The sequence below is a fragment of the Phocoena phocoena genome, chromosome 4 (genome assembly GCF_963924675.1).
Source record: "Phocoena phocoena chromosome 4, mPhoPho1.1, whole genome shotgun sequence".
Classification (NCBI taxonomy): domain Eukaryota; kingdom Metazoa; phylum Chordata; class Mammalia; order Artiodactyla; family Phocoenidae; genus Phocoena; species Phocoena phocoena.
In genome coordinates, this window is record NC_089222.1 from 79,365,216 (window position 1) to 79,389,143 (window position 23,928).

Consider the following 23,928-nt stretch of genomic DNA (forward strand, 5'->3'; position numbering starts at 1 on the left):
ATATTTCGAATATATTGTAATTGCCTTTTTACTTAATCTCACCTTTATTACACTGGAATCCCGAGAGGAGAGAAACTATGTCTTCTCAGTTTATACTTGTTTCCAGGAGCTAGCATATCATAGTGCTCAATAAATATATTTGAAGACTGTATGCCTTACATCTATGATTTAGTTCTAAATTTCATGCTCAAATTTTTAATCACATGTAGAAAAAACTGGTTATTTTTTTTCTTTTAAAGCTAGGGCTGTCCTTCAGAAACAGCTATTTCTGTGCTATAACCTGGAACATATTTTCCCATATAAAATTTTTTAATGTCAGTTTTGTTCTATACTACTATTTTATAAGGTATTCTACAAACATTACCGTTTCTACAAACATCACAAAAATGGCTTCCAGTTTCCAAATAACCAATATACACATTATGAGAACACAAACTATTTATAATTATGGGAACTGCCTACAATTACAATTAGGAGACTTCACTAAAAACACAAACAAGCTAAAAAAATAACAAACATTGAATGAAAAGTATTTCAAGTAAGAACTTAAAATAGAAATAATCTCATATAGCTCAAAGATAATTCTGCATTTCTCACACTTAAAACATGTACTGTTAAAATTTGTTTAAATTTCTAATTATAAAATGATTCTTCTTAATTAAATACATATTTTATTATTATCCCATACCCTTAACACATATAAGTGGCATGCATTTTCTAATGTATCTCAAGAGGTAGAGAGCAATTAAAAGACTGACTGCTCAGGGAGACTGGAAGTTAGCATTTAAAATTATATCTGCCACAGTGGGACTATAATTTCATGGAAAAGACTTTTGGAAATCTGGTGTAAATAAAGCAAGAAACAGTCAGGAGATAAGGTGGCTACTAATGATTTCTTGAGGATATTTCAAAGTCATTTTCAGAGGCACGTACAACTCTATAAAACACCGGATTTATATAAATGTGAGATTCTATTCAGAATCACATGCATAAGAAAATATTATGACAAAATAAAATGCCTTATTTTATTTCTTTAATTTCTCCTAATTTTACCCTTCTTTATAATATACATTTTAAAATCTTCACTAGTTCTGAAATCATAAAGTATGGACTATGTAAATACATATAGGGTGTAAGTCATAGTTCAGGTAGTATTAATCTGAACTATGAAAAGGATTTGTTAAGTAAATGAACATAGAAACAACATTGCAAGTGTGGTGAAATATTTGATCTGTTTAGATAAAAAAACTCTTCTTAATTACTTTATCAGCATTGAACTGACCACAAACAATATACCTATTACTATCTGTACTAATATTAAATTTATATAAAATCTCTATATTTGATCTCTCAAGTTTACTTTATCAATATCCCAAAACAATATTATGAAAACAAATATTAAGTTCAGCCCTATTTAGTGCTTTTATAGATTTAAGATTATAGGGGGTAAAGTCTTTCCCAAATAGCTGAAAAAATAGATAACTTTTTGGGAGACACATAATTGTCTACCGGACAAGTGTTTTTAAAAATATACACATAGAATATTAAAATATATATGAGCAAAATAGCTCATACCAATTATAATTATAAATGAAAGCTGTAAGTCAACAGCATTTGTATCTATTTATCATACTAATTTTCACTGTCATTAGTTATTTAGTAGCCACTCTGTGGAAAGCACCAAAATAAGCCAAATATGAAGAAAAAAAGAGCAATGAACAAAGGATTCTGCCCTGGAGCAGTTCTTAATCTAATGAGGAAGAATTATCATTAATTAAAAAAACTCATTAGGACATAATATGAGAGGAATATTTTAATAAGAATATAACTAGTAACAACCTTCCCTATCAAGTAATATACATGTACATTGAAACATTGGGAATAGTAAATTTATTTTAAAGATCACAGTCAAGTTTCATGAAAATAGGCTGTTTTAATCAAAGTTTTAGAGAAAAATAATTATGCAATTTGGAATGTATATATACGTAAGAGAGAGAATGAGCCAACCTCAAGTCAAACGTACCTTATTAAGGACCTAATATGTACAGAGCACAAACATTTATTAAAGAAAAATTGTTTTTCCAATTAACACATTGACCAGGAAAATTGTCTCTGTATATGCTACAAAAGATGGCTTGGAATTCCATGAAGTTTCACATTTGAGGGATTTCACATTTCACATGTGTAGAAACGTAAATATCAGTGCCGAATAAAAGTGGTAATTGCCATCAGCCACATACCCAAAGAGCTGTATACATCACAACATGAAAGATACTGATGAACTGATTCTTCTTGGAACTCAGAACAATATGTTAATGAGGCAAGTGAAGAATAAGCTACCAGCATTTAAAAATATGTGAACTGATCATGATTATTTTTACATAAAGCTAAATGTGGTCATAATCCACTTGCCACTCCCATTGGAAGTGGCTATACTAAGGTTGACTATAAAGAAATGAGATGATTTTCATGTATAAGTTTTAGAATAAGCTTTAATATTTTATCATCAAATTTTGTATACATAATAACCCTTAATTATTTACAGTATTTGGAAAGTCTAAAATTAGCATATGTTAATACTACAATATTTTTAAAAGCCTTTAGAGTTTTAAATTATTTTAGATGAACTTTTCACTCAAATTCATCATAAATTAGCCATTGATGTTTCAAATAACTCTGCGATTTGATATATATACTGCATAACCATAAGATATATTTAATCCAAATAAAGTGGTATTCAAGTTCAAACTTACAGTTCAATTGCTTTGTTCCACATGATAACATATCCAGAAAGAATGAAAGATTCAATATTTACAATATGTGTATTTCCTCTTTCTGTTCCAACATAGAGCCATTTACTCTGGAAAGGTAGATGACAGTAAGTAATTCTGAAAGAAAGAAAATTACAATTAAAATATCTAAATTTTATATCTGGTCAGCATTATATTTTCCTTATGCTTATAACATAGCGATACCTATATAAACAATAAAATTTACCATATACTCAGTAGCCCTTAGTTATTAGAGTTTATAGGATAAATAACAATAGTAATGTCATTAAAAATAATAATGATAAAACAACCACTATTAAGTATCTAACATGGGCATTGATTTATATTATTTCTAACTGAAAATAGCACTTCTGTTTCACAAGAATATTTGCTTTTACTTGCCTAGGACTGACAGCTAATAAGTGGCAAAACTGGGATTCAAATCCATTCCTGTTTGGTTGAAAAACTGCCATATTTCTACAACACTACACTGTTTGCTTTTTTTCACTTGAAATAAAAATTAGGTATATTTGAAACATAAATTTCAGAGGTCAGAGAGTCTGTAGCTTTATCCACATGAGGTGATGAATTATGTACTTTTTATTCTGATGTTTGGCATCTAAGTAGTATAACGAAAACTTATAAGGTCAAAGATCCATTATACTATTCCCTTATTCTTTTGTTCTGCCTTCATCTTCACAATGGGCTTTCTGACCAATTCTGGGAAACTGTTCCATAGCCAAAGCAACCATGACTCCTATATATGAAATTTGGGGATTCATCAGAGTCTTCTATCCACAGCCTCATCACTTTTTCTAGTTGGGCCTACTTAGGCTCCTTAACCACTCTTAAAAAGACATGGGGGGATAAGTTCACAGTTATTCCTTATCCGAACTTGTTATTAAATCATAATATTTCCTAGAATTTATTTAGAAAAGGAGCTGGTAAATTGTTAGCAGAGCAAAACAGAATTCTGACACCAAGCAGACACACAACTATGGAAAAAAAAAAGGAAAATGAATGGTAAATTCCAAAAAGGATTCCATCTTGTACCTCTTTATTTATATAAGAGTGAACATGCAGTATGTCAAATTTATATTTTCAATCTGGTTCATTGACTTTCTCTACACCAAACTTTATCTATTCAAAAGTATTCTGTTGAAGGCACCTTGCACACTACAATCCAAAAAACTAGAAGCCTTGTTATTACATACACATTTACAGAGTCAATTGACAATCTAATTAAAGTATAACATATATGACATTGGACAATTTTGATTAAAACCTAAAGTCTAGAATTGCTGTTGCCAAGAGATACTCAATAATGTTCCACAGAAAATAACTTGATAGTCATGTTTCTAGGCAATGAACAATCAATTTTCAATTCAATCCATGTAGAAAGAGGAAGCTCATTTTAAAAAGGATCTATGATCACCCTTTCTGAATACTGGGAGAGTAGAAAAAACACCAATCCCACTAAAGTAGACACAAATACAGGAGTTCAGGTAGAAAAAGAGCAAACTTAAATATTACATGGTCATTTATAAGGTTAAGAAGAAAAGTCTGAGAACTGCCAGGTTTCAGTAATGAGACCTGAAGCAAGCAACAAAATTCCAATATAGACAGACTTTACAGTAAGTACAAGAACAGTGGAATATATGAAGATCCAAACAGAAATATAAATGTTCCTTGGACCAACACTACTGTATTCCTCATTCTTATTGATAAGAAACTAGACCCTTTATGACAAAAGGGTTTCATCTTATGTCCAAAGTCCAACTGATAGATCATGGTTAAACAAGTAAGAGATTCCCAGAATTAATCTGAACCCAGTTTGAAAAGTAGAACAATAAAACAATAAAAACACTAATTTGAAAAGATATATGCACCCCTATGTTCACTGCAGCATTACTGACAATAGCCAAGATACAGGAGCAATGTAAGTGCCCATCAGTAGATGAATGGATAAAGAACATGTGGTATATACATGTACAATGGAATATTACTCAGCTACAAAATGGATGAAATCTTGCCATTTGTGACAACATGGATGGACTTTTGCTAAGTGAAATAAGTCAGACAGAAATACAACTATTATATGATTTCACTTATATGTGGCATCTAAAAAACAAAACAAATGAACATAACAAAACAGAAACAGAGTTATAGATACAGAGAACAAACAGGTGGTTGCCAGAGGGGAGGAAGATGGGAGGATGAGTGAAATAGGTGAAGAAAATTAAGAGGTACAAACTTCTAGTTACAAAACAAATGAGTCATAGGGATGCAATATATAGCATGGTAAATACAGTCAACAATGTAATATCTCTGTATGGTGACAGATGATACCTAAACTTATTGTGGTGCTCATTATATATAGAAATATCAAATCACTATGTTGTGCACCTGGAACTAACATTGGGTTGTAGGTCAATTATACTTTTTCTTTTATTTAGTATCTATACGAAATTATGGATGTTCACTCTTCTTATTGTCATAATCACTTCATGATGTATGTAAGTCAAGTCATTATGCTGTATACCTTAAAGTTATACAGTGCCGTATGTCCATTTTATCGCAATAAAACTGCAAGGGAAAAAAAGAAACTGAAACCTAAGGACAACCACTCGCAAAAAGCCAGCTATGCTTTCCTAAATAAAGCAACTACTTAAGCTATAGCCAATCCCATAATCCTTTGCTTTGCTTTCATGTCTTATCTATAAAAGTCTTGCCCCTAGCTATATGTGGAGCACTCTTAACCACCTCTGTTGGCACTGCCCAATTCAAATTGATTTTTGCTCAAATTAACTCTTAAAATTAAAAAAAAAAGTAATGTGATTTACTTAAGATGATTGACATAGGTGAAGGAGAGGGCATGATTAAACTTGTGCTGTGTGTTTGATAACCATAAGTGACTAATCAATATCCTTATAGAACTTAATTTACTGTATTTAATAGCTACACTTTCATTTATAATGTATTTCTACCACCACCACCTGCAAGATGAAGGATTTTCTATTATATGTGGGCTTTGGAAAAATAATATTGTTCCTATATCCATATTCACTCATTCTTTCGTAGTAAATCATCTAACACATTGTCAGTCTTCCTTCCATTCATCCATTTATTCAAGCTTCACTGAATAATTCTTTATAAAGAGTACTGTCCTTGATTACAACATACCTAATCTTTTTCCTTAAAAAAATATAGCATCTAAAGGGAGAGATAGACAAGTTGACAAGTAAGAAAAATAAAAGTAAAATGTGTTAATTGCTATAAAGAGTTCAAAGGAGGGAGGGATTAATTCAAGTAAGGGAAATCAAGGAAAGCTAAGGTAGAAAACTGTACAGTATTTGAATTGGGCCAAAGGACTCTGTAATTTGATATATTTTTTACATAAGCATATTAAATAAACAAAATACATGTTTCTCAAGCTTGAATAATATACAGATCTTTAAAAAATTTTTTGCTGATCCTCACTTTGACTTACTTTTATAACTTCTTTAACTTATATATAAAATTAAGAAATTCCTCATACTTATGACTCATATATACATAAAACAAAAAACAAATTAAATACAAATAAAACTAAAACTAGAATTCAAATGACAATTAATTTACATGACATATGAATTTTGTTTTACAAAAATAAAACAATCTCACAATATGGATATGATTCTGACTCCACAGGTTCTTTTATGTCTATACTTACTCTGTGTCTCTCTTTCACCACTTGCCTCTACTTGAATACCTCTGAATTCTGTTCCATAGTATACCATCACATAATTTTATAATCATTTGGTATGAATACATAATACATGTGCATAGTCCACTTCGGTTTTTTATTAACCCATAACAATTAAAATAATACTACTTGGTAACAACACAACCATAAATGCAAATATAACTTAACATATTGAAATTGTATGGCAGTATTTTTGCATAAGAGGGTTTATTCAAATCATTCAGAATATTTCCATTAGTCTGATTATAAATTACTGTGGATAATTCACAACCCCAAGACTACGCCCATAAATCCTATTTTGAGAAACACTGTCAATACACAAGCCAAAAATATACTGTAAAAAGGAAAATGGCTTAAAATTACAAAAATTATGCTGTATAAAATTCAGTGGAAGATTTCAGTTTTGAAATCTTCCCCCCCACTAAGTTCTAACATAGTTCAATTTTAATCTTATTTTTTGTCTGGATTCCAGGTGAAACTTCTAGTACTGGGCATGATGACTCTGGCTCCAGTCCCTTCTATAATATTTATAATCATTCTTTATAACCTGGTTATACTCAGAATCAGGTATATGATTCTGCATATTAAAAATACAAACCAGAGATGACGATTCAATAGTTCTGGAGTAATATCTAGGAATACTGTTTTAAAACTTTTTCTGGAAGGTTTTGATACACAACCACAGTTAAGAACTACTAAATTATAACGACAACTTTAAATTTTTAGTATAGATAAATATCTCATTAAAATGCATATCCCAGATTCTAGGCACGCAAACTGTGACTCCTTGGACTTAGGATGGAACATATGACTGATATTTTAACAAATATTTTGCTCTTCAAAATGAAGTCCATAGACCAGCAGCATGGATGTTACCTGGAAGCTTAGTAGAAATTCAGAATCTCAGGCCCAATCCCAGAATTAGAAATTGAATTTTATGAAGAACCCCCAGGTGAGTCACACACACATGAAAGTTTAGGAAGCACTTCTCTAGGTGATTCTGATACAGATAATTACATTTTAAGAAATGTAGTTCTGTGGCTGAGTGACTGCTGCTTACTTACTCCTCAAGTTTTAGGATAAGAACCTAAATTACTTAGTAGTAGGGATAAAGCTATGTAGTACCCCCCAAACAGCTAATGATGGTTATAATAATGATGATAAGGTGAAGCACAACAACAGCTAGGGAAAGGGACAGATAGCTACCCTAAGATTCCCTCAACATCTTAAGTCAAAGGCTGATATTTAGGAGTTTTAGTGGAAAAACTCAAATCATATAAAAAGCAAAAGTAAGGAATTAAATTTTCTTTATGAAAAAGAATCTGATAATTTTAGACAACCTATACCTAGCTGAATTATAATACAAGAGATAAAATTAAATAGGTAGTGACATTTTAGTTAAATTTCATTCATTGTCTTAATGGGCTCTAATTAACCAGAAAGTAAAAAATTCACTGAATTTTATTGCCCACAATTAGTTGAAAAACTAACAAATGTAAGTCAAATTTTAAAAATAAGTCAAATCTGCATTTGCATAGGGAATAACAATGATTTTTGGCAAATGCAATTCTTAGAAGCTTATTTTCATTCTCCTACAGTGAAAGAAATAACATTTTCTATCATTATTTAAATTCATAGAATATTTCAATTTCTGAACGGGAGAACTGAATTAGTGGAGGCCACGTGGGGAGCAGGAATGAATCACAGGTCTTCTGGTCAGGGTAATAAAAGTAGAAGTATGATGGGGAGCCATAACCCCACCCCAGTAAGATGCCTCTCCCAGCCTCAGGTGTTAGCTGAAGGCCAAATAGGGAACCTGAACTTCTATCCTCACCAGTTAGCAACAAGAGGTCATTTGTCCTTCTGTTGCCAGAGCAAGGTCAAAACAACCCACCCAAAACAGAAGGTTTAAATAAGACCTAGGGTGCCATAACATTATACTGAAAGTGTTCAGTTTGTATTAAAAAATCACTCATACCAAGAAATAGAAAAATCACAATTTGAATTAAAAAATAGATACCAATATCAAGATGATACAGATGTTAAAATTCACTGAAAAATATTTCAAAGAAGCTATCATAAAATGGAACAAGCAATTATGAATAAAATGAAAAAAACCAAAAACTAGAAAGTCTCAACAAAGAAACAGAAGATAAAAAGAAGAATCAAATGCAAATTTTACTACTAAAAAGTACAATAAAGAAAATTTTAAAACCTATGGATAAACTGAATAGCATAATGGAGGAAACAAGAGGCAGTGAACTCAAATATAAAGCAATATAAATTATCTAATCTGTAAAACAGACAGAAAACAGATGTGTAAAAAAAAAAATCAGAGACTCAGAAACCTGTGGGACAAAAACAAAACATGTGATAACAATCATGTTATCAGGGTCCCAGAAGGAAAAGGATGGGACTGAAAAAGGAGTCAAAAAAATAATGTCTAAAAACTTCCCAAATTGGTAAAAGGCAAAACAAAGGATTCAAGAAGCTGAAAAAACCGAAAAGGATAAACCCAAAGAAATAAAACCAAGGCAGATCATAACCAAATATCTGAAAACTAAAAATGAAAAGAAAAAAATCTTGAACGTGACAAGAGAGCAACAACACTTTAACTACAGGGGAAAAATTCCGATGATAGCAGATTTCTCATGAGAAAACAGGGGGCCAAAAGGAAGTAGAACATTACTCAAGGGCTTAAAGAAAACTGTCAACCCAGAATTCTATACATGCCAAATATATTTCTGCTTTTATTAGATGAAGGAAAGCCAAGAATTTGACACTAAAAGATCAACTCTAAGAGAATGGTTAAAGGGAGTTTACTAAACAAAAAGGAATAATTTTTTTTTAAATAGGAACATTTGAATATCAAGTGTGAATAAAAAACAACAAAAAGTAAAACTATGGGTAAATACAATATATTTTCCTTCTCATAATTTCCTAAATTATGTTTGACAGTTGAAGGAAAAATTATAACACAATCTGATTTGGTTCTAAATATAGAGAGAGGAAAATGTATTACAAATGAGGGAAATAAAAAAGAAAAGGTCTTTATACTTCATTCAAACTGGGAAAATGCAATAGCAAAAGACTGTGGTAAATTGTTTATATATAATGAAATGCTTATAGCAACCTCTAAAGAAGTGAAGTGATACAAAAGGACACTAAAAAATAAAGATAAATCAAACTGAAATTCAAAAAAAATGTTCAATTAAAAACAGGATGGCAAGAAAAAAAATACCAAGTAGGTGAAAAACAGAGAGATCAAGCAGACAACAAAAAATAAAATGAGATCTTAAGTCCTGAGATATCAATAATTACAGAAAATGTAAACACCAATTAAAATATACAGATTGACAGAGTGAACTGAAAAAACATAACCAAACTATACACTGTCTACAAGAAACTTACTTCAATTATATTGACATGGAAAAGCTGAAAGTAACAAGAATGACAAGATATATCATGCAAACATTAATCAAAAGAAAGCAGAAGAGGTTACATTAATATCAGATTAAAAAAAGAGTTCAGATAACCAGAGACAGAGAAGGACATTATGTAAAGATAAAAGGTCAGTCCACCAAGAAGACAGAGCAATCCCAAATGTGCATGCACCAAACAACAGGTCGCAAAATACATGAAGCAAAAACAGATAAAACTGAAAAGAAAAAAAGAGAGACTCCATGATGCTAGTAGATTTCAACACCTGTCTCTAGCAAATCAGTAAGGATACAGAAGAACTCAACACAACCATCAGCCAACAGAAACTAATCAACATTTATAGAATAATCTGCTAAACAACAACAAAACAGGCATTCTTTCCTAGCAGCCATAAAACATATACTAAGATAGATGATATCCTGGGCTAAAAAACAAACCTCAGTAAATTTAAAATAATTCAGATCATATACAATGTGTTCTCTAAACACAATGGAATCAAACTAGAAATCAATAAAAGAAAGATAATAGGAAAAAAATCTCCAAATGCTTAGAATTAAGCAACACACTTCTAATCCATGGGCCTAAGAAGTCATCACAAGGGAATTCAAAAAATACACTGAACTGAATGACACTGGAAATACAATAAATCAAAATATGTGGGAGCTTAGACATTGATTTGAAACTTTTCCTAAAGCAATGCCAAAAGGGAATTTATAGCACTAAATACTTACATTAGAAAAAAGGAAAAGTTTCGAATCTATGTCTAAGTTCCCACTCTCAAGAACCTAGAGAAATAAGAGCAAAATAAATCTAAACCAAGTAGACAAAAAATAATAATAATAAAGAGCAGAAATTAATGAAATTGAAAACAGTAAAGCAATGGAAATAATCAATGAAACAAAAAGCAGTTTCCTTGAAAAGTTCAATAAAACTGAAAAATCTCCAGCAAAACTGACAAGAAAAAAAAGACAGGGAAGACCATTTAGCAATATTAGGAATTAAAAAGGAATATCACTACAGATCATGCAAACTTAAATGTGACAGTAACAATTTTACACAAGTATTTCTGACAACTTATGAAATGAACTAATTCCTCAAAAAGCACAAATTAGAGGGCTTCCCTGGTGGCGCAGTGGTTGAGAGTCCGCCTGCTGATGCAGGGGACACAGGTTCGTGCCCCGGTCCGGGAAGATCCCACATGCCGCGGAGCGGCTGCGCCCGTGAGCCATGGCCGCTGAGCCTGCGCGTCAGTAGCCTGTGCTCCGCAACGGGAGAGGCCACAACAGCGAGAGGTCCACGTACCACAGAAAAACACAAGCAAACAAAAAAAAGCACAAATTAGAGCAATTCCCCAAATCTGAAGGAGATTGAATAGTTCTATAACTAGTAAGAAATTTTAATTAGTAATTTAAAAATTTCCAGAAAAGAAATCTTCAGGTCCATATGGTTTCACAAGAGAATTCTATCAAATATTTAAAGAAAAATTATCACCAATTCTAATAATCTCTTCCAGAAAATACAAGAGGGAAAACTTCCCAATTCATTCTATAAAGATAGGATTACCTGAGAGTGAAATCAGATAAAGACAATACAATAAAGAAACCCACGAAGTATATACCCTAAAAATATATAACTTTTACTTGTCATTTTAACTCAATAAAGCTGGGAGGGGGAAAAAGGTATGCACCAATACTCCTCATGAATACTGATGTAAAAATCCTTAACAAAAGATTAGCAAATAGAATTCAGCAATATATAAAAAGACCAAGAGAGGCTTATTCCAGGAATGCAAGGCTAGCTCAATATTTGGAAATCGGTCAATGTAATTCACCATAGTAACAGGCTAAAACAGAAAACATGATCATATCAATTGATGCAGAAATAGCATTTGACAAAATTCAACATGCACTCATGATAAAAGCTATCAAAAATAGTATTAGAGAGTATTCTCTCAACTTCATAAAGATCAGCTACAAAAAGCCTACAAGAAACATTATACTTAATGGTGAAAGAATGAATGCTTTCCCTCTAAGATCAAGAACAAGGCAAGCATGGCTGCTCTCAACCCTCTTCATGAACATAGTTTTCAAGTTCCAGCCAGTTCAAGAAAGCAAGAAAAAGAAATAAAGTCATGTAGATCAGAAAGGAAGAAATAAAACTTCCTTGTTTGCAGATAACATGATGGTCCACATAGAAAATCCCAAGGAATCTGCAAAGAAACTCACAGAAGTAATAACTCACAGAAGTTCAGTAATGTTGCAGCATATAAGATAAACATACAAAACTCAGTTGTATTTCTACACACTAACAATGAGCATGTGGAAGCTGAAAATGCAACACCATTTAAAATCACTCAATATATGATATACTGAGGTATAAATATAAAAAACAATTATAGAACTTGAATGCTAAAAACTACAAAATCCAGATGAAAGAAATAAAAGATCTAAGTAAACAGACATCCTGTGTTCATGAATTTTAATACTCAACATTGTAAAAATGTCAATTCACATTTTTATAAAACTCTGGCAAAATATTTTTGCAGATTTTGTTGACATGCTTATTTTAATATTTATATAGAAAGGCAAAGGGACAAGAATAGCTAAAGCAATTGTGAAAAAGAAGAATGAAGTGGGAGGAACCAGCCTACCCAATTTCAAGACCATATGTGTCTATAATAAAGACTATGTGGTATTTGCAGAGGGATGGAAATATAGATCAATGCAATAGAATAGAGAACACAGAAAAATAAACCCTTTAATATGTCCAACTGACTTTTGACAAATTTGTAAGTCAATTCAATGAAAGAAGGCCAACAAATAGTACTAGAGAACTGGATATCTACTGAGACAAAATTGAATCTCTACCTAAACTTCAAACCTTATACAAAAACTAACTCAAAACAGATCACACATTTATATTTACATGTAAAGTATAAAAGTTTACCCAAAAAAGGAGAAAATTCTTGGGATCTGGGACTAAGCAGTATGTTCTTAGATTTAATTTAGAAGTATGATCCATAATCACAGAACTAATAAATTGTGCTTCATCAAAATATAACCCATTTTCTACATGAAAGACTCTTACAAGCATGGAAATACAAGCTATAGACTGGGAGAAAACATTTACAAACCATATATCCAACAAAGGACTAGTTTTTAGAATAAATTTTTAAATGCTCAAAACTGAATGGTAAAAAAAAAATACATGAGAAAGTGTTAACAAATGGAAAATCAATTACTCTACTGGACCCAGGAGAGAAGTGAAATCTTGGAACGAACTACAACTCCAAAATTTCTATATAAGAAGTTCTTAGGGAATCCAAAAAGCAAGGGAGACAAAATCAAGGACACTAGAAAAATTTGAAGCCTCTGGTACCTACAGCCACAGCAAATGTCGATACAGCCTAACTCCTTATTGTATCAACATAAAACCTCATATTAAAGTCCTATCTACCTCAAGTACTATTACCCAATACACATGTCTAGCTTTCAACAAAAAATTTATAAGGCATGCTAAAAAGCGAGGGAAAATGTCTGAAGAGACAAAGTAACATTAGAACCAGACTCAGATGTGACAAAAATAATATGCTTATTAGATAAGAAATTTAAAATAACTATGATTAATATTTTAAGTGCACTAATGAAAATAGTAAACAACATGCAAGATGGGTAATGTAAGCAAAGAGATGAAAACATTAACAATGATTCAAATGGAAATGTTAGATATTAAAACCATTGTAAACAAAATGAAGAATGCATTTGATGTGTTCAGCAAGAGTCAATATAGCCAAGTAAACAATCAACGAACACCAACACAGGTTACTAGAAACTTGCCAAACTTATATACAATGAGAAAAAAAAAAGGCAGGGGAGAATATCCAAGGATTGTGGGATAGTTTCAAAAGGTGTAACATACTTATAAGTGGAATGCCAGAAGAGAGAACTGAATAGGAGTATTTGAAGCAATAATGGCTAAAAACTTCCCAAAATTAATGACATACACCAAACCACAGATCTAGGAAGCTCAGAGACACCTAGGAGGGGGAAGTATACAAAATCGACACCTAGCTTTATCATACTCAAACTGCAGAAAACCAACAGCAAAGAGAAAATCTTGAATAAATCCAGGGGTAGAGGGGAAGCCCCCTTACCTACAATACCTTTAGAGAAAAAAAGGATAAGGCTTATGATGGACTTCTCATCATAAACCATGCATGAAAGAATAAGAGTGGAGTGAAATAATCAAAGTGCTGAGAGGAAAATACCCTCATCAACCTAGATTTGTATATCCAAAGAAATTATGCTCCAAGAGTGAGGAAATGAAAACACTGTCAGAGTGAGCACAGTGATGCAGCCACTATGGAAAACAGTATAGAGATTCCTCAAAAAATTAAGAATAGAACTACTATATGACCCAGCAATTCCACTCCTGGGTATATATCCAAAAAAACCCCAAAAAAACCAAACCTCTAATTTGGAAATACATACACACCCCAAGCTTCATAGCAGCACTATTTACAATAGCCAAGATAATGTAAGCAACCCAAGTATGCATCAACAGATGAATGGATAAAGATGTGATACAAACACAAACACACACACACACACACACACAATGGAATATTACTCAGCTATAAAAAGAATGTAATTCTGCCATTTGCAGCAATGTGGATGGACCTAGAGATAATCATACTAAGTGAAGTAAGTCAGATAGAGAAAGACAAATACTGTATGGTATCACTTGTATGTGGAATCAAAAAAATAATACAAGTGAATGTATACAGCAAAACAGAAACAGACTCACAGATATAGAAAACAAACTAGTGATTACCAGATGGGATAGGGAACATGGGAGGGACAAATTAGGAGTATGGGATTAAGAGATACAAATTACTATGTGTAAAATAGATAAGCAACAGGATATATTGTATAGAACAGGGAATTATAGCCATTATCTTGCAAGGACTTTTAATGGAGTATAATCTATAAAAAATATTGAATGACTATACTGTAGACCTGAAACTAATATAATATTGTAAAGCAACTATAATTTAAAAAAACACTCTCAGAAAAAATTTTTAAATTAAGAATTTTTTTTGCTAGTAGAGCTGCATGGCAAAAGAAAATGTTGAAAATTTTTCAGGGAGATGGAATCTACATTAAAAACAAGAAGAACTTGGGCTTCCCTGGTGGTGCAGTGGTTGAGAGTCTGCCTGCCAATGCAGGGGACACGGGTTCGTGCCCCTGTCTGGGAAGATCCCACATGCCGCAGAGAGGCTAGGCCCGTGAGCCATGGCCGCTGAGCCTGCGTGTCTGGAGCCTGTGCTCCGCAACAGGAGAGGCCACAACAGTGAGAGGCCCGTGTACCACAAAAAAAAAAAAAAAAAAAAAAAGAAGAACTTGCGAGAAGGAATAAATGAAGGTAAAACAACATATTTTCTTTTTCTTAATTGATCTAAAAGATAAATGTCTATTCAAAGTAGTAATAATAACAATGCACTGTGTAATTATTGTAAATAGATGAATTAAGTGGCAACAATGTCATAAGGGACAGGAAGAAAAATTTGGGAATATTCCATTATAAGCCATATTTGAAGTAATATATGTTATTTTAAAATTTTTATTGAGACATAATTGACATATAACATTGTGTAAGATTGAGGTGTTGGTTTGATACATTTATATAGTATAATATGATTACTACAGTTATGTTAGCTAACACATTTATCACTTCACATAATTATCATTTCTTTTTTGTATGGAGAATAGTTAAGATCTAGTCGCTTAGCACCTTTGAAGTTCATAATACAGTATTGTTGACTATAATCATTATGATGTGCATTAGATCTCCAGAACTTATTTATCTACTAGTTTCAAGTTTGTACCCGTAAAAAACGTCTCCCCAATTCCTCCATACCCTAGCTCCTCATAACACCATTCTACTGTGTTTTTACAAGTTCAGGTTAGATTCCACATATAAGGGATATCATACAGTATTTGTGTTCCTCTGCCTCACATGTCTCACTTAGCATAATGCCCTCAAGGTCCATCCATGTTTTTGCAAATGGCAGGATTTCCTTCTTTCTTATGGCTGAAATATTTCTTTGCACATATAAACTACATCCTCTTTATCCACTGATGGACTCAGATTGTTTTGATATCTTGGTATTGTGAATAATGCTGCAATGAACATGGGTGTACAGATATCTCTTTGAGATAGTGATTTCAATTCTTTAAATACATACTCAAAAGTGGGATTGCTGGATCATATGGTAGTTCAATTTTTAATTTTTTGAGAAGCCTCCATACTCTTTTCCATAATGGCTACATCAATTTACTTCCCCACCAACAGTATTTAAATGTTCCTTTTTATCCATATCCCAAACAACATTTTTTATCTCTTAGTCCCTTTTATGAAAACAGGTGTAAGGTAATATCTCATTGTGGTTTTGATTTGCATTTCCCTGATGATTAGTAATGCTGAACATCTTTTCATGTATCTGTTGGCCATTTGCATGTCCTCTTTGGAAAAATGTCTATTCATGTTCTTTCCCCATTTTTAAACTGGATTATTTGGTTTTTTTGCTATTGAGTTGTATACATTCTTTATATATTTTGGATATTAGTCCCTTTTCGGATATATGGTTTGTGGATATTTTCTCCCATTCCCTAGGTTGCCTTTTCAATTTACTATTTCCTTTGCTGTGCAGAAGCTCTTTAATTTAATATAGCCCCACTTGTTTATTCTACATTGTCAAGGATCTTTCTCCCTATGTTTTCTTCTAGTAGTTTTACAGTTTTGGGTTTTGCATTTAAATCTTTGATCCATTTCAAGTTAATTATTGTGAGTGGCATAAGACAGGGGTCCAATTTCATTCTTCTGCATGTGGATACCAGTTTTCCCAACACCATTTATTGAAGAGAGTGTCCTTTCCTCATTGGGTGTTCTTGGTGACCTTGTTAAAAATTAGTTGTTGGGGTTTATGTCTGAGCTCTTTATTCTGTTACATCTATATGCTTGTTTTTAGGCCAGTACCATACTGTTTTGATTTCTATAGCTCTGAAATAATGCTTGAAATCAGGTATTGTGATGCCTCCACCTTTGTTCTTTCTCAGGATTGTTTTGGCTATTCAGGGTCTTTTGTGGTTCCAAACAAATTTGATAGTTTTTTCTATTTTGGTAGAAAAAGTCGTTGGAATTTTGATTGGAACTACATTGACTCTGTAGATTGCTTTGGGTAGTATGGCCATTTAAACAATATTAATTATTCCAATCCAAGAACATGGGATATCTTTCCATTTATGTCTTCTTCAGTCATTTTAATCAATGTTTTATTGTTTTTGATGTACAGGTTTTTCAGCACCTTGGTTAAATTTATTGCTAAGTGTTATATTGCTTTTGATGTTATTATAAATGGGGTTGCTTTCTTAATTTTTCTTTCAGATACCTGTTTATGTATAGAAATACAAAGGTTTCTGTATGCTGATTTTGTATTCTGCAACTTTATTGAATTCATTTACGAGTTCTAAAAAATTTTTAGTGGGGTCTTCAGGTTTTCTGTGCATAAGATCATGTCATCCGCAAACAGATAATTTTACTTCTTCCTTTCTAATATGTATGCCTTTTATTTCTTTTTCTTGTTTAACTTCTCTGGCTAGGACTTCCAGAATTATGTTGAACAGACATGGCAAGAGTGAGTAGCCCTGTCTTCTTCCTGATCTTATAGGAAAGGATTTTAAATTTCACCGTTGAGTATGTTACCTGTTAGCTTGTCATATATGACCTTTTTTATGCTGAGGAACATTCCTTCTATACCCAATTTGTCAAGTGTTTTTCTCATGGAAGGATGTTGTATTTTCTTGAATGCGTTTCTGTAGCTATTTTTTATCTTTCATTCTATCTATTTTATCTTTCATTCTATGGTGTATCACAGAATTGATTTGTGTATGGTGAACCATTCTTGCATTCTGGGGATAAATTCCACTTGATCATGGTGAATGATCCTTTTAATGTACTGTTGAATTCAGTTTGCTAATATTATGTTGAGAACTTTTCCATCTATATTCAGCAGGATATTTGTCTGTAATTTTCTTTTCTTGTAGTGTCTTTAATAGGCTTCTGTATCAGAGTAATGCGTGCCTCATAAAATGAGTTTAGGAGTATTCCCCCCTCTTCAATTTTTCTGGAAGAGTTTGAGGAGGACTGGTATTAATTATTTAAATGTTTGGTAGAATTCACTAGTTAAACCATCTGGTCCCAGTCTTTTCTGTGTTGGGAGGTTTTTAATTACTGATTCAGTATCCTTACTCATCTGTTTAGATTTTCTATTTCTTCATTTTTTGGTCTTGGTAGATCATATGTTTGGAGGAAATATATCCATTTCTTCTAGATTATCCAGTTTGTTGGCACATACTTGTTGGTAGTAGTCTCTCATAATCCTTTTTATTTCTGTGGTAGCAGTTATAATGTTTTCTCTTTCAATACTGATTTTATTTGAGTCCTCTCTCTTCTTATCTTGGTTAATCTAGCTAAATATTTATCTATTTTGTATATCTTTTCAAAGAACAGCTAGCTCTTAGTTTCACTGATCTTTTCTATTGTTTTTCTGGTCTCTATTTCATTTATTTCTTCTCTTCTCTTTGTTATTTCCTTCCTTCTGCTAACTTTAGGCTTAGTTTGTTCTTCTATTTCTAGTTTCTTAAAGTGTAAAGTGAAATTATTAAGGTCTGTCTCATTTTGTAATGTAGGCATTTATCACTACAAACTTCCCTCTTAGAACTGCTTTTGCAGACTTTCATAAGTTTTGATATATTATGTTTCCAATTTCATTTGTTTCAAGATATTTCTTGATTTCTCTATTGATTTCTTCTTTAACCCATTGGCTGTTCAAGACCATGTTGTTTAATCTCCACATATTTGTGAATTTTCCAGCTTTCCTCTTGTTATTGATTTTTAGTTTCATACTGTTGTGGTCAGGAGATATTTGGTATGATTTCAATCTTCTTAAATGCTAAGACATGTTTTGTGATGTATCATGTGATCTCTCCTAAAGTATGTATGTTCCATGTGCACTTGAGAAGAATGTATATTCTGCTCCTGTTGGGTGGAATGTTCTGTGTATGTCTGTTAGATCCATTTAGTCTAAAGTGTCATTCAGGTCCATTATTTCTGCAATGATCTTCTGTCTGGATGATTTACTCATTGCTAAAAAAGTAGGTACTGAAGTCCCCTACTATTATTGAATTGCTGTTTTTCCCTTCATATCTGTTAACAATTGCTTAATATACTTAACTGCTCCAATATTTGATATGTATATGTTTACAACTATTATATCCTCTTGATAAATTGACCCATTTATCATTATATAATGAACTATTTGTCTTTTGTTAGTGTTGGACTTAAAGTATATTTTGCTGATACAGGTATAGCTACCCTTGCTCTTTTTTGGTTTCCATTTTCTTGACATATCTTTTTCCATCCCTTCACTTACAACCTGTTAGTGTCCTTAGTTTATGGTATTGGAAAGTAGACTTACATTCATTGTAAATGCATATTGAAAAACCACTACAAACTTTCTAAAGAAGTATAACTGATATGCTAGGAGAAAAGAGAAAACAAAATCATACAAAATGCCCAATTAAAACCAGAGAAGGTAGAAAAGGGGGAAGAAAAGATTTAAAGAATAAGTGCAATGTTTAGAAAACAGTTACAAATATGGTAGATATTAATTCAACTATTCAACAATTACATGTAAATGTCTTTGTTGACAAATTAAAAGATAGAGATTTTCAAAGTAGATAAGAAAAATAACTATGTGTTATTGAAACGAAAACTCTTAAAAATACTGACAGTGTTCCACTCTGTGATATTTATCCAAAGAAAATGAAAACACTAATTCAAAAAATATATGCACCTCAAGGTTCATAACATTACTTACAACAGCCAAGATATGGAAGCAACCTAAGTGTCCAACAACAGATGAGTAAATAAAGAAGTTGTGGGAGATATATACAATGGAATATTACTCAGCCATAGAAAGAATGAAATTTTGTCATTTGTGACAACATGGATGGACCTGGAGAGTACTAGATTTAGTGAAGTCAGACAGAGAAAGACAAATACTGCATGTTTTCACTTATATGTGAAAGGAGAAAGATATACATATGATGCTAACACTAATCAAAAGAAAGCTAAAGTAGCTATATTAACTTAAGACAAAGCAGACATCAGAACAATAAATATTATCAGGGATAAGGATGGGCATAAAATAATGATAAAAAGGTTATTTCTCCAAGAAGATGTAACATCTTAATGTATATGCACGTAACAACAGACATTAAGGGCTTCCCTGGTGGCGCGGTGGTTGAGAATCTGCCGCTAATGCAGGGGACACGGGTTGGAGCCCTGGTCTGGGAGGATCCCACATGCCGCGGAGCAACTAGGCCCGTGAGCCACAACTACTGAGCCTGCACGTCTGGAGCCTGTGCTCCGCAACAAGAGAGGCTGCGACAGTGAGAGGCCCGCGCACCACGATGAAGAGTGGCCCCCGCTTGCCATAACTGGAGAAAGCCCTCGCACAGAAACAAAGACCCAACACAGCAAAAATAAATAAATTAATTAACAAGACATTAAAATACATGAAAAAAACTGATAGAAATGCAAGTATGAAGAGAAGAATTTATTAATATAGCTGGAGACTCTAACACCCAGGCAGAAAGTCAGAATACAGGTGACCAGAATAGCAGCATCAATCAACTTGATGTAATTGACATTTATAGATTACTCCAAATAAAAACAGCAAAATTATATTCTGTTTAGGCACACATGAAATATTCACTAAGACAAACACATTCTGGAATAAAACACACCTTAACAAATTCTAAAAGTAGGAATTACATAAAGTGTGTTTTCAAAATATGATGGAACTGAACTAGAAATCAAATACAGAAAGATAGCTGGGAAATTCCCACACATTTAGAGATACATATCTAAATAAAACATGGTTCAAAGAAGACATCTCAAGAAGATTTTTTATATATTTTAACTAAATGAAAGCAGAACTACTCAAAATTTACAGGACACAGTGAAAGCAGGGCTAAGAGGAAAATTTATAGCACCAAAGTGAATATTTGAGAAAATAAAACAAACACATGGTTACCAAAGGGGAAAGGTGGTGGTGCTTGGATAAATTAAGAATTTGGGATTAACATACACACACTAGTATATACAAAATAGATAATCAACAATTACCTACTGTATAGCACAAGGAACTATATTCAATATTGTGTAATAACCTATATGGGAAAAGAATCTGAAAAAGGATGAATATATGTGTGTGTGTGTGTGTGTATATATATATATATATATACATATATATATATATATATATATATATAACTGAACCACTTTGCTGTACACCTGAAACTAACACAACATAATATGCTGTAAATCAACTATACCTCAATTTAAAATAAAACTTTAAAAACAAGAGTTTTAAAACCAATAATCTAATATTACACCTTGGGAAACTAGAGAAAGAAGAGCAATTTAATATTAAAGCAAGAAGAATAAAGGAAAGAGTAAAACATTAGAGCAAAAGTAAAAAAAATAAAAAATAGAGAAAATCAACAAAACCAAAATATTGTTCTTTAAAAAGATTAATAAAATTGATAAACCTCTAGGCTAATCAAGAGCAAAAGAGAGAAAACACAAATTACCAATGTCAGAAACAAAGGAGGATCATCATGCTACTCCCATGAATATTAAACGGATCATTAAGGAATACTATGAAAAATTCTATGTCCACAAGTTTGATAACCTATAAGAAATGGCCTGAGTCCTTGAAAGACACAAACTACTAAAACTCACACAAAGAAAAGTAGATAATCTGAATAGGTGTTGGGAGGTGGAGATATTGAATAATATCCTTTGAACTGAGAGGGAACTTTAAGACCAAAAAATGAAGCAGGCATCTCCAGAAAGTGTAATTATGAAGTTTACTGTAGTTATCTCACACAAAGGCAGGACTGGGTGGACAATGATTCAGAGGCATTTGCAGCTCACTCCAAGAGGATGAAAGGGGCGCCTAGAGATATAAAAGGGCCAAAGGTAAAAATAGAATCTGCCTACCAAGTGAGAAGCATGTCCGTACCAACAGGAACAAGGGTTTCCCCCCACCCCGGGGGTCTCATGACCATTAAGCATCTGTATCAGCAAAAGGCATTCTTCTAGTTTTCATAAGGGCAAGGGTAGAAGTTGATTGGGGACTTATCTGCATCTGTATCAGCAAAAGGCATTCTTCTAGTTTTCATAAGGGCATAAGGGTAGAAGTTGATTGGGGACTTATCTGGTTTGGGCATATTCCTTGTGAGTAGGCTAAAGCTCAGTCCCACAGAAAGAGGAAGAATTAGGACTTCAGGCCTAAGATGGAGCTAACAAAATGGAATCAGTGTGGTTCAGTCACACGGTAGGACTATACCTATTAAAGAAACTGAATGAATTAATAACTTTTAAAAAAAAATAAAAGAAAGAAAGCAACAGGCCCAGATGGGTTCATTAGTGAACTCCACTAAACATTTAAGGAAAAGAAAATACCAATTATCTATAATCTCTTCCAGAAAATAGAAGCAGAGGCAACACTTTCTAACTCATGCTATGAGGCTAACATTAGCCTAATACCAAAACCAGACAAAGACATCACAAGAAAGGAAATCAAGAGACCAATGATTCTCATGAGCATACCTGCAAAAATCTTCAACAAAATATTAACAAATCAAAATTTTTAAATGTATAAAAATAATTCTACACTACAACTCAACGTGATTTATTCTAGGTATGCAAGGCTAGTTCAGTATTTGAAAATCAATTAATGTAATGAATTATACCACCAGTTGAAAGAAGAAGGATATTGTCAATAGATGCAGGAAAAACATTTGAAAAAAATCCAGCGCTCATTCATAACAAAAATGAAACCAACTCTTGCTAAATCCGAGTTCCCTTACTGAGTTTATGATTAACCTCTCCATCAAAAACTTTATTCCCTTTCTTGTCCCCTCTGACATCAATTTGGTGCTAACTGAAAACTAATCAACCAGAGTCAAATGACTAAAATTGCTATTGTTGATGACATCATTAATGTACTAAAATTGCTACTACAGTTATCATCATTAACGTACAAAATTAGGTTGTTTCTCCAGGGCAAGATGAGCTAACAGACCCCTGAGCCATGGACCACCTGGCCTGAGAATCATAAACTAGAGACATCCTTTCTCCTGAAACAAAGATTAAGAAATGTCACGAGATGATGATTAATCCAGCCTCTATGTTCTTCCCCCTTATAAAAAAACTCTAATTCAAAGACCAAGTTGGAGTAAATCTGAGACACGTCTCCCACTTCCTTGCCGCCCTACAAATAAGCTCTAACTTGGCTTCTAACAACCACTGTCAGAGTTTGGCTTTCTGCGCCGTGGGCACACGAGCCCTTGCTCAATAACAAAAACTCTCAGTAAACTAGGAACAAAGAGGAACTTCTTCAACTTGATAAAGAATAGCTACAGGGGCTTCCCTGGTGGCGCAGTGGTTGAGAGTCCGCCTGCCGATGCAGGGGACACGGGTTCGTGCCCCGGTCCAGGAAGATCCCACATGCCACAGAGCGGCTAGACTCGTGAGCCATGGCTGCTAAGCCTGTGCTTCCGGAACCTGTGCTCCGCAACAGGAGAGGCCACAACAGTGAGAGGCCCGCGTACAGCAAAAAAAAAAAAAAAAAGAATAGCTACAAAAATGCTTCAACATCACACTTAATGGTGAGAATACATGCTTGTCCCCTAAGATCAGAAACAAGGGAATGATGTCCCCTCTCATCACTCCTATTCAACATTGTATTAGATGATGTAGCTAATGTAATATGAAAATTAAAAAGAAATAAATGATACATTGATTGGGAAAAAAGAAATAAAAATGTCTATGTTC

The 23,928-nt window shown here is 32.9% G+C and overlaps 1 protein-coding gene across 2 annotated transcripts in view; it reads right to left on the reverse strand.

Moving 5' to 3' along the window:
- The window catches only part of STXBP5L (syntaxin binding protein 5L), a 398,063-nt gene that overhangs the window by 269,125 nt on the left and 105,010 nt on the right, over positions 1-23,928 (reverse strand). For both annotated transcript variants that reach the window (XM_065875972.1, XM_065875974.1), the window contains exon 5: positions 2,754-2,888. In XM_065875972.1, the coding sequence (XP_065732044.1) occupies positions 2,754-2,888 (135 nt within the window). The remainder of the gene's footprint in view (positions 1-2,753; positions 2,889-23,928) is intronic.